The sequence below is a fragment of the Tasmannia lanceolata genome, unplaced genomic scaffold, assembly GCF_043159265.1.
Source record: "Tasmannia lanceolata isolate RefF3 unplaced genomic scaffold, GAP_Taslan_0.1 ptg000008l, whole genome shotgun sequence".
Classification (NCBI taxonomy): Eukaryota; Viridiplantae; Streptophyta; class Magnoliopsida; order Canellales; family Winteraceae; genus Tasmannia; species Tasmannia lanceolata.
The window spans coordinates 21,019,407-21,037,223 of NW_027518685.1; the positions used below are offsets into that span (position 1 = coordinate 21,019,407).

The 17,817-nt window shown below is 37.4% G+C and overlaps 1 protein-coding gene across 1 annotated transcript; it reads right to left on the reverse strand.

Moving 5' to 3' along the window:
- Positions 1 to 860: 860 nt before the first annotated feature.
- Positions 861 to 17,558, reverse strand: LOC143884760 (nicotinamide adenine dinucleotide transporter 1, chloroplastic-like). The gene is made up of 9 exons (XM_077388524.1): positions 17,197 to 17,558; positions 16,621 to 16,716; positions 13,952 to 14,058; positions 9,556 to 9,604; positions 9,261 to 9,373; positions 2,443 to 2,537; positions 2,089 to 2,174; positions 1,915 to 2,009; positions 861 to 1,372 (listed from the first exon to the last, which is right to left on the reverse strand). The coding sequence occupies exons 1-9, from the start codon at positions 17,264 to 17,266 to the stop codon at positions 1,097 to 1,099; spliced, it is 987 nt and encodes a 328-aa protein (XP_077244639.1). The 5' UTR covers positions 17,267 to 17,558; the 3' UTR covers positions 861 to 1,096.
- Positions 17,559 to 17,817: the final 259 nt, after the last annotated feature.

The window sequence follows — 17,817 nt, forward strand, 5'->3', positions numbered from 1 at the left end:
GAACAAAGCCTTGACCGTTTGAGTTAGCAGCTCAACCGTGAGGCTTATGCAAAACAGGATTATTAACAAGAATGCAAATTTGAGTTCAATAATAAGTTTTGGCCTCGATCAATTCTCATATAAAAATTGAGCTTTAAATGAAGCTGTTGTCTCCATTCATGAGGTGGCCGAAATCCCCTTTGCGATGGACCCTAGCAAATCACTTAAATGAATCAATTGATTACAACTATGTGAACGAATTTGTAACAGCTTTCTAAGCCAAGTGTGCTAAATCGTAAAGATAATCAATTATGGTACCCTCCTAGCGGCAGCTTGATTAAAACTTCTCAACTCTCCTCGGCCGTTTTGGGAATGTTTCAATAGGTTTAGATGAGCTTTGTAACGTGCAGATCTGGTGGCTAATCAATTGAATGGGGAAGCTTCATTAGCGTCATTAGATTTAGGGTAACTCTCTTCGTTAAATATATTCAAAATTTCTTTATATTCTCTAATCGCACCCTCCCTTGTGTCTGGAACTCATTTGAAATCCAGTTGGAAATATTAAACATGTCCTCTGATTCCTTGGATGGTTCCCCTGTTTCACGTTCGAGATAATGTCATTTGGGCTTCCAATTTCTACCATGGCTGCAAATCCAAAAAGACTAGCATTTTTAAGGATCTCTTAACACTTTCGTACCATCTTGGTTTTTTGATTTAACAATTACAAGTTAAGCAGAGGCTTAACCCAATTTTATATTGGGCCGCAAAAGAAGAAGCAGAAGGCCGCTACAGGTCCCAACATCTATTGCGTAGGCATTTGGGCTGCCAAGCCCAAATTTCAAATATAGTAATCTAAACTGTGGTAATTAGGAGTTTAGGACTAACTCACCAAAAATTTTCCCATAAAAAAAAAAGTAAATTGCAAACGATAATAATTACAAAATTAAAATATCTAACCCTAATTTTATTCACCACCTCCACATTCTAAGCTAAAACACCTGCATTTTGTTCTCCCATTGCGTTTCACCAAAGTGTCGGGTAGGGACGGCAACTGATCTTTGTTCCTCGCCGAAATTGAAGTCTTTCCTATTGGTTTGGGTCTCTAATGGCCTACGAATCATGTGGTCTTTCTCTTCGGTAGGGATGCGTTCCTGCTGTGGTTTGGCCGCCGCTGAGGAGGTAGAACATTGTGCAAAAACTTTTGAACCATCTCAAAACTGGTAAAAGTAATAACAGCGGCGGGCGTAGTTCTCAATAGATTTGTGGCACAGCCACGGTAAAAACCAGGGATGCCTTCTTGGCGAAAGACTCTCTTAATGCAGTCTACAACGCCGGTGTAGTGGTTCTCAGAATTCCGGGATTGGCCTTGCTCTTGCAGTCTTGATCGTACAACCTGATGATTCAGAAATCATAAATAAGAAATAAGCAGGAGGAATGATAGATACAAGGGCGCCCTTCCATAAAGAGCTGCAAAAGGGCTCTTGATTGGATCCACGTCATCAAATGCCACTCATTTTACATTTTCAATCGATTTTAAAAAGTAACTGGAAATGACGTGGATCCAATGAAAGGCCCTTTTGTGGCTCTTTATGCAAGGGCGCCCTTGTATCTATCATTCCTCAAAAAGTAAATGCCAATAGAACTCGCAACAAATCTACTACGGGTGCAACCCAGGTGCAACTTGTCTCGATTTTTTAGAGTTTTGGTTGAGCTTTTACCATAAAATCAGGTTGCATTCGGGTTGATTCCAACTCATTTTATAGCAAAAGCTCAACCCGTCCCGACCGAAATTGTACCCCTACAAATTTACCCTCTCCAGTAGTTACCATGATTTCACATTGGAGAATATATCGTTCGGAAAATTTAAGCAATTATGTCACCATGGGAATTATATGAAACGTATTTTCTAGAGATATAGTTGAATTGGATAAGAACCTCATGGGGGTAAGTCATTGTTGCGGCAAGTACTTTAGAGAGTGACGAGGCAACAGCGACATTTCCAGCACTGAGCTCATCTACGGTCGTGTTACCTGAGCACTTTGATTATGATCAGAAACAAAGAAGAACAAGAAAGCAATTAAAATCTCTGTAGTTAAAAATATTCATTACCCCTTGCCAAGTAAGATTTGATCTTTTCATATGCTGGAAATTGTATTGCCACGTGGCTTACCCCAGCTAGTGCAGGCAAAAGGCCGCTGTTTACCACATAAAAACAGCATACCATTGAAACTTTTGAGCCAACGATTCATCTAGGTCTGTAACAATAGTAATTCAGCTCATGATTTGTTTATGTAGATTTGGAAGAGGTGTTTGGCAAGTTACTCACAGGTAAAAGTAAAATTACATGTACCCAGGTTGACTTGAATAGTTAGCCAAGACGATCTCAGGTACTTTGTGAGCCAAATATTTTACTTTTCAAATCTTTGATCTATCGGTGGAAAAAAGGAGCCCGAAATGACTCACCTGTATAATCCACGGATGCCTTCTTCATGTGTAATCCTTTTCAAAGCAGAAAATATGCTCTTGTATGGCACGACGTCTAGCCTCATTCCCTGTGTCTGCAAAAGAAACAAGACAAATGCACTTGGACCTTAAAAAAGCCACAACCAAATTCATAACAAGATAAAAAAAACATGAATAAGCCGTATGCACTTCAGTCAAATTATATATAAAATGATGATAACACACTATAGATTATGGCAGCCAAAACAAAAGTTAGGCATTGTGGTCCTTAATCAAGCATGTGAAAAAGGCTCCGTAATCTTACTTTGGTAATTTGACACAGGCGAGCACCACTGCTTGACTGAGGCAGGTTTTTTGAGTCAATCGAGTACACCAACACATCAATATAGACATATTACAATACAATAATAATATAAACTGATATTCACAAAAACACATAGTATATTTCATAGAAAAAAATACTGATTATATGAAATGAAATAATGCATACAATGCGAAAGTCCAACAATGCGAAGAAGTATAATTGTTATGTGGATTATTACTGTTAGAAACGAGTATGGACAAATCTCTTCAGACGGTGTTGGAAGGAGATAATTAAGCAAAAGGATAGGGTTGAGTCGCTCTCTCCCAGATGAATCCTCCAAATCCAGGTTGGCTGAAGTTAAATTTTGACGAATCAATGATTGGTAATCCTAGGCCAGGTTGAGTACGGGGATTATTACTGTTAGAAACAAGCATGGACAAATCTCTTCAGCCGGTGTTGGAAGGAGATCATTAAGCACGGAAAGGGTTGAGTCGCTCTCTCCCAGATGGATCCTCCAAATCCAGGTTCGCTGAAGTTAAATTTTGACGAATCAATGATTGGTAATCCTAGGTCAGGTTGAGTACGGGGAATTCCTAGTGATGAGACTGGATCCACCAAGTGGGATATTTCGGGCCCCATTGGGATCAAGGACACCAATGAAGCAGAAGTGAGGGTGGTGTTTTAGGTAATCAGGATCACTGACAGTAGATATATGGGCAGACTAATATGGGACGACTAATAGTGAAGGGAGATTCCCTTAGGGTCTGTTCAGTTGTGCATGGGAAACGGATTCCGAAAGGAAAAGGGGCCCATTTTCCGTGGATTAGCTCTAAAACGTGCGTTTTGTTGGGCGGATACAGAAAGCGCGCTGAAAATAAACGGCTTACGTGGAATCCATTTTATCCCACGTGTCTACTCTCTTTCCGAGAGTCGAAATCCAACCAAAACGCATGGATTCGCGTTATTTTCCCCGACTAAAGCCTCAGGCTTTTGAGAGAGAAAGGAAAAAAAAGCCCTAGCCCTCTCTACTGGTCCTCTCCACTCTCGCCGACAACCCCTTCTCTCTCGTCCCCAACTACCCTCCTCGCCGGCATCCGTCCTCGCCAAAGACCACTCCTCGCCGGTACTCTCTCTCGTTCTGTCTCTCTCCTGCTCTCTCTCCCTTCTCCTCTCTGGTTCCATACTTTCTGTTCTCTATCTCTGCCATTCTTTTTATTTGTCTCTGTCATGTTTTCTTTCTCTGCCATTTTAGAATCAACCATGATTTCGTTTTTTAGGGTTTTGGGGATTTTAGGGCTTGGCGATTTTAGGGTTTCATATGATCTGGTTCCATACTTTTTGTTCTCTATCTCTGCCATTCTTTTTCTTTCTCTCTGCCATTTTAGAATCAACCATGATTTCGTTATTTAGGGTTTGGGGATTTTAGGGCTTGGCGATTTTAGGGTTTCATATGATTCATTTTCTTCATTTTTGTTTTATTTGATTCATCAATATCTCTGATTTTTACAGATTATGTATTGCTTAATGTTGTCTCATTTTTGTAGCAACCATAATCCTGCTGTTTCTTAGCTATTTCTTTTCCGTTTCATGACAACAAAATGCGCACTCCTACTGCTTTCTTAGCAGTTTATTTTCCTTTCCATTTCTTTCTGCCACGTCATTTCCATTTCCTCCGCGCAACTGAACAGACCCTTCGAGTTAATAGGTGGATAGGTCGAAACCGGTCCCACTCGTGGAGGTTTGCGGACTTGATTGAAGAGATTCAGGATCGTGTGGGGGGGCATCTGGTTTGTTTCCAACATCTTTGGAAACTGGCTAATGGTGGGGCGAATTGGCTCGCCCTGTCAAGAGTCGATGGGACGGGATTGGAGAATTTTGAGGAGCACCCTCCTTGATTTTTCTTTATTTATGTAGTTCTATTTTGTTGCTTAGTTGCTATTTTGTTGTTATGACCACCTCCGACTCAGGGTTTCCCCCTTTCTTTTCATCAATATAATTTCCCATCATGTCAAAAAAATTCTAATTCATTAACCTTGAATATAGTCTTAGAGGTGCGTCACAGAGGCCACTTCTTGAAGTTGGAGTGTCTCGATCGTGGAATTAATTTAGGCAACACTATCTCCAGATTCAACTAAGCTAGACTCAATCCGTGTCATTGATTTGGTTGCACTATCAATAAGGATTATTGTAATTGAGTCTCTGTTTTTTTAAATGCCTAGAAATTGGTTAAGTTGTTCTACTTAAACTCACAAGTGAAATGCAGACTGCTACCTTTGTGTCTCTATCTCACCAATATGGTTAACTTGATTAAGGGCCAAAAGCAATATGGTGTGAACTGATATCGAGAAACCAATGCGTAGTATGTCAATCAGATGCATAGTAGACAATTACTTAGTAGATAAAGTTTAATAGTTTATAGATCAAATCAACTTGGTGTAATGGAACACAGTAAAGGACTAAGATTAAAGATCTAAAAGATTCGATCAAAGATAGACACCTTTCAAGAATATCAATTGATCTTTAGTCAATCCAAACACGGTTGAGAGTGATATCTCGATCTGAAAGTCAGATTTGAAACATTGTAAACAGTGAAGAATACTGCACCAAAATAAAAGAAAAGGGCGTTATAAAATAAAAAACAATAATCTTGGTCTCAACGATCAACTCTGCTTGATTAACCTACCTGTCTAGGGCTCGGTCTTTAATCCCTAGGTTCGTTGGACCCTTTGGCTTAGTCTTGCAAACAACTCTCATCGTCGAACTCCTCCTCTAGCCACCTTAGTATTTCCCTCTTATGTTCTTGTATGTCTTAGGTGTACCTTTGCACTCTCTATAGGGCCCACATAGGCCTCTAGGTGCTAGGCCTGGTTGGCTGACACAACACCAGAGGGGCACAGAACTCGATGCACCAAATGGGAGTGGACCATTAAATATGAGGACTACAAAACTTGAGGAGCTGCACGGGTTTCCAGGGAGGAAACTGAGGAACCCATCCTTTGGCCATGTCCACCTTGGGCATAAGATGATGTCTCCTAGGGTCCAACACCATTTCGAAAAAAACCAAAAGAGAAAAGTTGGTTCTATTGCAACCCACAGTGATGTATGCAAAGTGGAAAGTGAAATTCAATTGCACTTGCACACACATCATGTGAGGATGCAGGACGGTGCAAACGGTGCATTTAGCCAAGCCAAGCCATTTGAGTTAGCAAATGCAGTAAAACCCAACACATCTTAAATAGGGAACCAGAAAGTCCTAAAGTGTCTTTTAACAATCCAAAGAAGAAAGGGTAAAGTTGGAAAACATTTCGTTACAAAAGAGATATCATTAAATTTGAAAACACTTCTAACAAGCCCCCACTTGTTTTAAATTTAAAGCAGTCCATTGATTCCAAACTTAAGCAAAAACTTAGGCATTCAACTATATTTGTATATAAAAGAAAGTATACACTAGACTTGAATTTTTTTTCTTGGTCTAAATATTCAAAATTTATCAAGATACATAGAAAGTTGGGTCTTGGGACTATTTGCCTTTTCAATAAATAGAGATTCTCACAAATATGCCACACACACCTCTATAAGAGACAATGCACTAACAGCTCAATGTTATCACGACCATGCGCTTAACCCCGTCATTACATTGAGTGATCTATAGATCAACCTATTTTTATAGTAAGCAGCCACAATTACACACTCATATAAGTGAATATATTAGTAGTGCTCTTGTATACACTACAATTCCAAGATCTATAGATCCGCTAAGATATTTTAATATCATCATCTCACTACTTACAGGATATACTGTAATTACATTATAGGAACAGATAAAAGAAAAGATTTTATTATAATGTTCCTGTATATATACCCATTGACAAATAGTTTGTTTTTATCATTGAACCAAGGTTAAAAACACTAGGTTGTGTTATGTTTAGAACATTTATAGGCTTTAAACCCATTTCTCTTGATGTGGAGAGATGATTGTCTAGATTCTCATTGGATATCACACATTGGACTGGAATCACTCCATTAAAAATCAAACTCCTTACACTATCATACTTCATATGTAATTGTCTGGATTTCACACTATAACTCTCGCAATACACTTTTATTAAAGACGTGTTGTGTAAGAGATAAATGCCACAATTATCATTCAAAAAAAAAAGTTTCCTTCCTCCCTAGGCAGACCAGCTTGCCGCATGCTACCCCCTTACCCAGATTTTTTTTTTTTGAATGGTGAGACCCAGCTATCCATCCAATACATACACCATGGAGCATGACCTTGCACCAACAGAGCTTGTTAGTGATCTAGAAAGCGATTTCCAACCTTGTTTATGCATCAGAACATATACCCACTCTAACCCTTCGAGAGAAGGTTCTAAATTTCCGTTTTGATTTGGATTTCAGTCCTCACGGAAATAGGAACGTTTCGGTTTCAGTTGGCAAATTTGGTGGAAATCCTGTAAAATAACATAAATGTATGGAAACATATGAATATGACACAAATTTAAGGTGAAACTTCATGAAATGCTAGAATATTACAAATATAAACTTAGGAAGCATGGTTTTAAATTTCCCCGAAACAACCGAAATGTTTCCAATGGACCAATCTCAATGAATTCCTTCCATGTCACTATTTCCGTCGAAATTCCCAAAATTTCGACCGAAAATACCGAAATTGTTGGAAAGACAAAAAATGAAAAGATGCTATCATTTGCATTTCATTTTAGTAGTGTAAAGAATGATATTTGGTAGGCAACATCATTGAACTGCCCAGCAAAGTAACTGCATCCTATGCATGGGATGTCACATCAGCATGGGACTAATAATACCTCATAACTCTATGTGGTATTCACATGAAGTTGGGATCCTAGGAGGGGAGAATGGTCATTGTACTTTCTTATACCTCATTACATTGTATTTCTTTATTGACTTTACTGTTCCAGAAATGTGCGACAACGCATGTCACTAGGTGTTTGATGTGATTAAGCCATTATGGATGAATTTCTTACTTATGTGATGGTTTCTAAGTATGTATTTGTGCTTATTCTAGCATTTTGCAAAGTTTTCATCATAAAATTTCATTATTTGTATATGTTTCCAGACGTTTATGTGATTTTACAAGATTTTCACCAAAATTTTCACCACATAAGCAAGATAGTCATTAATAATGGGTTTATTAACATCAACACCTCGCACATGTCTGATAATTCAGTACATACCACATTTCACATGTAATTCATATAAATATTTTATCATAATACAAACGCCACATTTCACATGCAATTCATGTAAATATAAGTATGTAATGTATACTAATATAGTAACTAATGCACTTACGATTTTGGTTTCGATATGCATTTCAGTTTCAGTATCATTTCGGTGGGGATAGAAATGGAAACATTTCAGTCATTTCATGTCGGTTTCGATGGAAATTTAAAACCATGCCTGGAGACACCCTAGACATATTTGTATGTAGAGAGAGAAACTTGGGCAACTCCATTTCCGTCTCATGCAAGGGAGCTTAACATTCATCTCCTCTTTTAGAGAGAGTACAAAACAGAAACTTATACGGCTACTGATATTGGATCTATCATGTTTTGATAATGGGTCGAACTCGCCTTCTCATCGCTGCTTTAATTGGCTGCTGAGAGCTTTTTGGGAATTGTAATAGCTTTTGACAGCTGGTTATGTAATAAAAGACAAGGTGAGTTTGGGCCATTATCAAAACATGGTAATGCCAATATCAGTAGCCTAAATGTATTGACCACAATAAGTTAATACAGCATATTATATACATGGAAAACATGAAAAATGTCAAAGTGATTAGATTAGATCTTCGAAAATGACTTTCTACCTATGACATCAGATACTTGTTTAGGCCTAACGTATTGTGTCCAGCACGACATGGAACTTGGTACAGGATACTTTATGGACACTTCTTTTGTTAATTAACTATCATGCTTCAAATGTATGGACTTTCCTCGAATTAACCATCATGCTTCTTGTTTGTTATTGATGCATATTTGCAACTTTTCCTTTTACTAAGTTAAATCTAGGTAAATTTTCCAATTTTTACTTGCACATATATATGCCATGTTTTCATCTAAATGGCATCGAATAACATTCCCATCTGTGTCAAGGACTTTGAAAAGTGTCGTCATTTCCAGGTATATACCAACTTGTTCATTTACAAGAGAATAGCTAAACACATTGAGGAAAAAAGATACCTTTCTTGAGCAATGTAACGATCGATAATTAATACAAAACTTAAAACATATGCAAGTATCTGTCATGATATAGGTAATGATGCAGTACAGAAACCATAAAAACAATAGCCAAGAATAAAGTCTGCAGAATATTACAGCCAAACAAATAAAAGAACCAATATAAAAGCTTAAATTGTATAACTAAGAATGATGTAGCTAGCTACAACGAAGAAACTTCCCAAGATACTATTTACCCTACAAAACTGATTTGGGACCAGCACACATACATATAAATGAACTATAAAACATACTTGGAGTCTTGTCTTGACAACCCACAATGGATTAGTTGCAATGGCTGTCGCAGCTCCAGCGCCTGAAGCAGCTATAATATTTACACCAACTGGAACTTGATGATTTCCATCCACTACATTATGACAAGTTGAAAATGTAATGAGAATCTGGATCAAAATAGTGAACCGGTCACTAGGGAGTATAAATATCACTGATAAGCTTAAAGGAGAATATAGTACATCTGTCTAATTTAAGAAAGAAAAGAAAATAAGGACAAAGTGAAAGGCTTCAAGGAAAAAGTATTGTATGAACAACCTTGTGAATGAAGTATCCCTTTGAGTTGCTCATAAACTGTGAAATATACCTGCATGATGAAATGACAACGTCTATTACTCATTACTCCGAATATACGAAACATAATTCGAGAATTCAAAGTTGTTAATTAGGGTCACCAAAACCCTAGAGCATATTTCATAATTTTCAATAAGGATTTTAGACCTACCTGTTTGGTATTAATGAAAAATACAAAGGCAAACTGTTGATTATTCTTTAAACAAACATTGCAAGTCATGAGCTTCAGTTCGCTGACCAAAAACAAAGATGGAATTACGTAGGTAATTTTTTATCAGTGCCACACACATCCTATTATATTATCTTTAGTTTTACAAGAACCATATCCTTGGGATCATTTGTTGCAAGCAAAAGCTTACTGCAACATCCCAATTCTTGGAAAGCAGTGACATAGGAATCATGGTTCAAATTTGATGCAAGGGGATATTTAAAATCACAGCTACAAACTCTCACTTACCTTTGTTTCTAATAAGGAAGCCCTTGAGGTTTCCCTTGAATCTACCCTCTATTTTGAATGATTTGTAAGTCTAGGGTTTGATGCAAGGAGAAAGAGATCAGAGTTAACATAGAGATACAGTGTGATGCAGATAGTAGGCCCAACAAGAGGCATATTTGCCCGTTGAAACTTTTAGGGCCCGTTTGGATACCTCATGCATTTGTATTTTGACTTAGATTTGAGTTTTGGATACAAAACACATCAATCATCTTCATGATCATGTTTTAAGAGAGAGAGAAAGAGAGAGAGGGAGGCAGGGAGGTCTCGCTGCTGCCGGAGCAACGTCGAGGAGCAGCGATGGTGAAGGAAGTTGCCACAAATATTGATTTGAAAATCGGAATTTTTTGCACTGTTGTAGCTGATTTGGAAATCTAAGGATCTGATCCAGTTCAAAATATCAACTAAATCCAAATCTAAATCTTGTTGGTATCCAAACGTGGCCTTAGGGATTTATTTCCATGGTATTTAGTTTCTAAGATTTTTATTTCCATGTGTTTAGTTTTTAGGGCTTTTATTTTTGCATGTTATTTTATTTCTAGGTTACTTCAATTGCCTATATAAGGCCGTCATGTATTAGAGAGTATAGTTTTTTGAAGAAATAAAATTGATTATAGACTTTCTCCCACAGATTACTTCTTCCTCATTCACCTTTTTCACTCTATTCTTCCTTTTCTTTTCTTCTCCTATTCTTCTTCTTCTTCTCTTATTCTTCCATCTCTCTTCCCTGGCCTCATCACCGTGATAGTTACGAAGTATGTCGTAATCCCTAAACAAATCTTATAATATTATGGAGAGAATACAAATAAGAAATTACATTAATACCCCTATGGGGTCATCAACCAAATAATATAATACGGAGATAATAATGAGGAAAATATCACACGTGCCCAGCTTGCATAGGATAAAGCAAAAACCCGAACTAGCAACTCCCTTTGTCAAGATGTGATGGGGATCATCCCTGGCTCCGTAAGTTTTTTGGTGTCGTTATTACTTATGTGGACATTATCACAAGAGGTGCTAGTATCGTGACAGGGTGTCCTTATCAGTTCTAAAGAGATTTTCAAAGAGGGAATAATTATCATTAATTACTCTAACCCATTAAACAATTGGGACGTAACGTGACATCATGTCACATAAGTTACAAATAGCCCACTCTTGATAAGAACCATATTGTCCAGTAAGGTTATATTTTAATTGTTTTTAGTACTAGGAAATTGAATGAGTCAAGTGACATATCTCTGCAGAGGGGCAACCAATTTTGGCTAGCAAGGCCGTCGCGAAAACTTCGTTGGAAAGCGTGAGAACTTCTCAGAGAAGATGTATGCTGGAGTTTTGATGCATGCTGGAAATGGGTTTGGTTCCGGCGGTGGGGTTGGTAAGCTGGACCTTGGATGGACAGAGAATGGAAGGGCGTGGAAGAGTTGTATTCTGTGGCAAAGAGCAAGTGGTGGGCGAGGCTTAGGGCAATGATGGATTGATGGGTGGGTGAAGTTTCGGTTGATACAAGACTGGGGGAGTGGACTGAAAGTAACATGGGAAAAGGGCTGACAGTAGAAGCAAATAAGGTCTGAAAACAAGGTGAAAGGACGCTTTGCTGTTGGCAGCAAACTGGTTTGGAAGGGGTTGTTGTCGACTGTTATGTAAGGTGGTTTGGGAGGTGACTGTTGGGATGGTACACGACTGAAAAATAGGGAGTAGGATAGGCAGAAGATAAGTGGGTCTTAGGTTAAGGGGTTGTGGTTGTTTGGGATCAAAACAAGGGTGGTTCTGCAGGTTTAAGTGGGTCTGTTTTAAGGGGAATATGGGGCTGTTTTGAATGGGCGTTGGAGGACTGCTTTTAGGACTGCAAGGAGGATTGTTTTGAATACGAAATTTGTCGTGTGGTGAGGCTGAAAATCTGCAGGTTCTTTGTTGTCAAAACTAGATGAAGACAAGATCAACAGCTCCATAACTCGGTGAATCTGAAAGCTTCTTGATGGCGTAGATCGAAGGAGGAAGCAGGAAACGCTGCTTCTATGGCATCTTAAACTGAGAAGGGTGCTTGGAGCTTTTGCTCTCATACCAAAGTGATGCGGGCTAGGGAAGAGAAATAGAAGAAAGAGGAGAAAAGAGAAGACAAGAAGAATAAAAATAGAAAATTAGAGGTGAGAATCTTTAATCAATCTGATTTCATCAAAAACTAATTAAAGTTCAATACAGCATGCCTATATATAGGTAATAAAATATCATGGAAAATAAAAGCCCTAAAAACTAAAAATATATAAATAAAAATCCTAGAAACCAAATAACATGGAAATAAATCCCTTAAAGTCCTAATGTGCAAATATGCCTCATTGGGCCTACAATCCTCATCAATTAGAAGAGTCCAAGGAAGGCAAAACACAAACTTCATAATTATATGCTCCCAAGGAGAAATTGGAACTAGTAGTGGGGTCCAAAGCCCAGTGTTAGTGATTATTCTTTGGTCTTCTGCACATTTTTACAAGCTGTGCTCAACATGTCAATATATCTTAAGCCACTAACATAAGTCCTCGAGTCCAAGAACAGTCTTACCATAACAAAACCATGACACTATTTCAAAAAAAAAAACAATGACACCCGTATGCTTGTATAATACGAACATTTGCACCAAAATGATAAATGGGTTTTGTGTTATCAAATTGAGTATCATATTTCAATCACGTGGCTCTCATCGAATTAATACAATGCTTCTTCTTTGTAAGTCTTGTATATTCACAATTTAAACACTGAGTCGGTCTTATCAAATGTATTGGCAAGGTATTGTTAATTTCTTCTTGAAGTTAAATCCAGTTAAGTTTTCTAATTTCTATTCATAATTTTATTAAAATCACATGATTCTGGTATCTGCATACGCATCCAAGATTTTGGAAATTTCCAAACGTCGTCTAATTTTGAAATATTGGCAAACTAATAGTGGAGTGCAAAGCTTGGTGTTTGTGATTATCCTTTGGTCGCTTGACAAATTCTGCACATTTTGACAAACTAATCTGAATTAGCAAGATTTCAAACATTGATCACAAAGTTTCACCTTGAGAAATATGATGTGAGCTTCCGGAAGCATTGTAAGCTCAAGGCACGACTCAAAAGACATGCCTGCTATTTTTATAAGTGGATAAAAAGAACTTAGCCACTGCATATGCCGAGAATACTACTAGCAATGGCATCATATCTAGCCAAATAACAAAATTCTAGATTTCATCTATCTTTTTCAATAAAAGAAAATAATTTAATACAAGAAATTCTCAGATGTTCAACAATAAATTTAGCCAAAATTGGAATGTTAAAGTAGTAATAGAAAATTCTAGAGTTCATCTATCTTTTACAATAAAAGAAAATACTTTAATACAAGAAATTCTTATATGTTCAGTGACAAATCTAGCCATAACTGGCATGTCAAAGTAGTAATAGAAAAATTATCAATTTGACATTTATAGATAATGTAATAATTTCAGATCCACAAGTAAATGCTACCAACATCTTCTATGATTTTTTTTTCTGTGATTAAGAATGATATAGCTGACTCACTTGGCTCACATACCACCATCCTTCGATTGATTTCTAATGCTTTCACATTATAACTCAAGTGCCCATTAACGAAGAAAGGAACATTTAAGGCTATCTGGCTATTTTGAGGCTATAACACTCCTTGATTCATAAGCTTAAGTACAAACAAAAACAACGACCAACTGTTTTGCGAAGGATAATTTTTTCAAACGGGATTACTTGCAAAGTATGAGACGTAGCCAATCAATAAATATGTGAAGACAAAGAATTCTCACCGATAGATGGGATGCCAGAAAGATCTAGTTTACTGAAAAGCCAACTTAAACAAACAATACTCACTGCCCAGTTTGGGAGTAGTGCCAATATCGTTGGAGAAAGACCACGATACATTCCCTTGATGCCTTCATTTTTAATTATTTGTTCTAGATTTGCAACAATCAGACTACCTGATTTTAACCAAAACGACAAAAGAGCTTCAAAACCCAAATATTATCAATGCATACCAAGAAATTAAAAAGATAATCGGCACTTAAGGGGTATTTATAAAATGTCAATCTGCTTTTTTCTTGCAAATGGGACACCAAATATAGAGAACTTAATAAATAGTAATGTATAAAAAAATTAATCTAATAATGGAACCCTTTCAGTAAAATGGCACTGGTATCCCATTACTATCATTGTTTCCCAAACCAAAAAATTTAAAGGTTTTCCATATTTATTTTTTGAGAGAAGAACCAAAAACCCCCCCATTAACATAGTATCTCATGCACAACGTATTACACTTGTACAATAAAATCAAAATCAACTTCAATCTACCAAGTCTGTCTAAATTTTAAATAGGGGATTGATATTCCCACCCCCAGACCTTGCCAGAACCCGCAATGGTGGGAGCCTCGTGCACTGGGCTGCCCTTTTTATATTCCCACACCCCACCATCAATAACTGACCTTCACTGTTGTTTTGGACCATAAGATGCTGAGGTGGTATTAGTTGCCCCAGCATGTTTTAAAATGTTTAAAAATGAAGAGGCAGCCATTATTTTAATTCGAACTTTCAATAATAATCTAACAAATTGGTAAAATCATAAGTCTTAGAGAGTACTTCAAAAGCTAAGTGCTTTGATGGTGTTGCTATCCATGATATTATTTGTAGTTGGATTCATATTAGCGCGCTGTTCTCCCCCACCATCAAACCTTCTGAGGTTTGGATTCCCCAACTGAACATTGCACTATGTTAAATTTGGATGGCAGTAGAAAAATCCTAGATTAGAGTGGCAGTATGATCCATATGGTAGGTGTTAGGAGGGAGGCTCTTCTCCGGCCCTAATCTTGGGTTCTTCATTTACCTGCATGTCTGGGTATTGCCTGTGATGTGGCAGAAGCCGAAGTTTGGGCTGTTTAGAATGTACACAGATTAGTTTATCGATCCAGAGTGAAAAGGTTATGGATTGAGGGTGACTTCCTCAACAGATTCATTGACTTAGAAGGCACCCTTCCCTGGAAGTTTAGTTCTTTGTTTAAAGAATTTTTTATGTATTGAGGAGTATTGAATTACCTAGACTGCGATCTTTCCTTTTTCTTTTCATTTTTTAAAATTTTAATACTATATTTCTCTTTATATCCTTCTCATTTCGTTGTGTCGTATGTTTTTTTTTTATAAAATCTCAATTGTTGGAAAAATCTAGGTCTTCTAGAGATAGAGTGTGTGGATTTACCATAGAACTCTACCCCGAAACAACCAGAATACCAAGATTAGAGACGATACTCACAGCTGAAGCCATAACATATAAACCCATTATGTTGCATAGGGTCAGCCCTTTTTTTTTTAATAGTAGGGTCAACCCAATTTCATCTATAATAACAGCTCTGTTTGTTCTGAATAACAATGAGAGCAAAGATTTTAAATTACTGGAAACTGAAACAATATAGGGGCGGGCATACATCATGGTTCTTGAAATATCTTTACAACATGAATCTTGACCTACTTCTAGCTCAACATTCAAAAGATTCTAATTGCCTTCATCCTCAAGAAATAATTGTGGGCTGCCATTTGATTTCTGGAGGATAGAGAGAAGTCCCCAAAGGAATCAGACTTCCAAGATTCCAGGGTAGTCATAATAGCATGACACCTTGCACAACTCAGGCTGCTCACAGGATGTTATTTCAGCCACTACATTTTACACTGTTCATTGAGCAGCGACAATTGATTTTTATTATTATTATTATTATTATTTATGAACAAGCAGTGACAACTAGTTTGGGACAAAGGCTTAGTTGAGTTGAGTTTAGTTATGAACAAGCAGCGACAATTGATGGCAGCAACACGATTTTATTTTTATAATTTTGCTTTTCATTGACTTGTCTACTCTACAAAAGGGAACCCAAAGTTCAGCTCCCAGTTTGTAGATCCAGATCTAGTAGTCTCATAGTATGAGTGCACAGTCACTTTTATGATCAATAGTAGAAGGTAATTTCTGGGTCCCAGAAAGGGTATATTGGGTGATTTGGGATCAAGATCGTTAATCTTGTAGAACATCAGGAGGCATCCGACATGGTCATCGTCCCATCATGAATGGATATTTCATGCGTAAGATAAACGATTACACAAATCACTGCTTAGCTTCCCTTGGTGGAACCCTAAATGTGGCTTGATTGAGGCTTCTTGGATCAAAATCCTACTATCATCTGAACCATGTGTCCTCAACATCATTTGTTGGGCCTAAAATTGCCGTTCAGATCAACAGATTCGATCATGTAATCAATGCATAAGTGGGTCCCAACAAGTTTCTTTAAGGAAGGATACATGCATCTCACCACTGAAGTGCATACTCTAGTTGGTTAGAATGCACATAGATTTTTAAGGATGATAATATATTCAAAGCTATCCATTTGATAACATATTTTAGCAGCTCCTCAACAACCTAAATGAACTACATAACCTCTAAGTATAAAAAAAACATAACCACAAGCTCATCTTGTAGCTGGAATTAAGGATTTTTTTGTTAGTACCTCCACGACCAGAATGAGGCGCTCTGGGGAACACCTGGACCTGGAGTCTTGTCTTGATCACATCCAAGGGGCATACAAAAGTGGCAGAAATCGCTCCTGCAGGTACAAATTCATTACACAAATCATGAAAACATAGAAAATAGAGTACTTTCAAGTTTCAACTAAATTCCGTTCGAAGAGAAGGCTCTGTTTGGATTGCAGTAATTTTCAGGAAAAGTTTTGAAAGGAAAAATATTTCTAAAATTTCTTACAAATCTTTAAACACGAAAAAGATAGCTACGACCAACCCTAATCAAGAGGAAGTTTCAATTTATGATGATATCACTCAAAATTAACCATAATCATATAATTTCCCTCTAAATCACGAAAATCCAAAAAAAATTCTATCAGAAATATTTTTTCTTTCAATCCAAACAGGAAAACAGTTTCCAGATAGAATCTCGAAATACATAGTAATTTCATTGTAATCAAAGAGATACAAATAAAAAACAGACAATGATAAGGAATTCAAGCGTGCAAATACCAAAAATTAGAAGAGAAATTGAAACCCTAACGGCTAACAAAACGAGAACAAACCTGCGGCGGCGCCAGCACCGGCGTTACAAAGAAGATCTCTGCCACATGGGCCTTCAGATTCTCCGGTCATATCAAAATGATACAAATCCGAGTTGAGAAAATCAGGAATCGGTTTTTGTCCGAGTTTTAGGGATTTTCATTTTAGTGGAATGAAAAGGGGGAGAAGAATATGATGGAGGAAATAAACTCTCATCAATAGCTTATTATTATTATCTCGTTGAGTTTCGATTGCCGAGTTTTAAATGGGGAAGTGACTCAGTTGGCCGGGTTTTAGACGGTGGCCGACTCCATTGTGAGGACTGAGGACTGAATGACTGTTTTTTTCATGGATTACTCGTTGAGGAATTAGTTCCGAAAAAAGACAAACAAGAGAGGGAGAAATAGAGCAATTTTTCTAGAAAAAGACAAAGAAGAGAACGTGGTATTCGTGGAAGGCGGGTGGAAATATCATTTTTCCGGATTTTTCCGTTGGGCCATTGGAGATCCAACATGAGTATGTATGTATATTCCATCAATGGTCCAGATTAAAAGAACGTGGGGCCTATGTGAAATAGTAAGCGTGCCTCTGAAGAACTTACTTTTCGATCTTTACCCCCTTTTTTTACTAGGACAGCCCCCCCT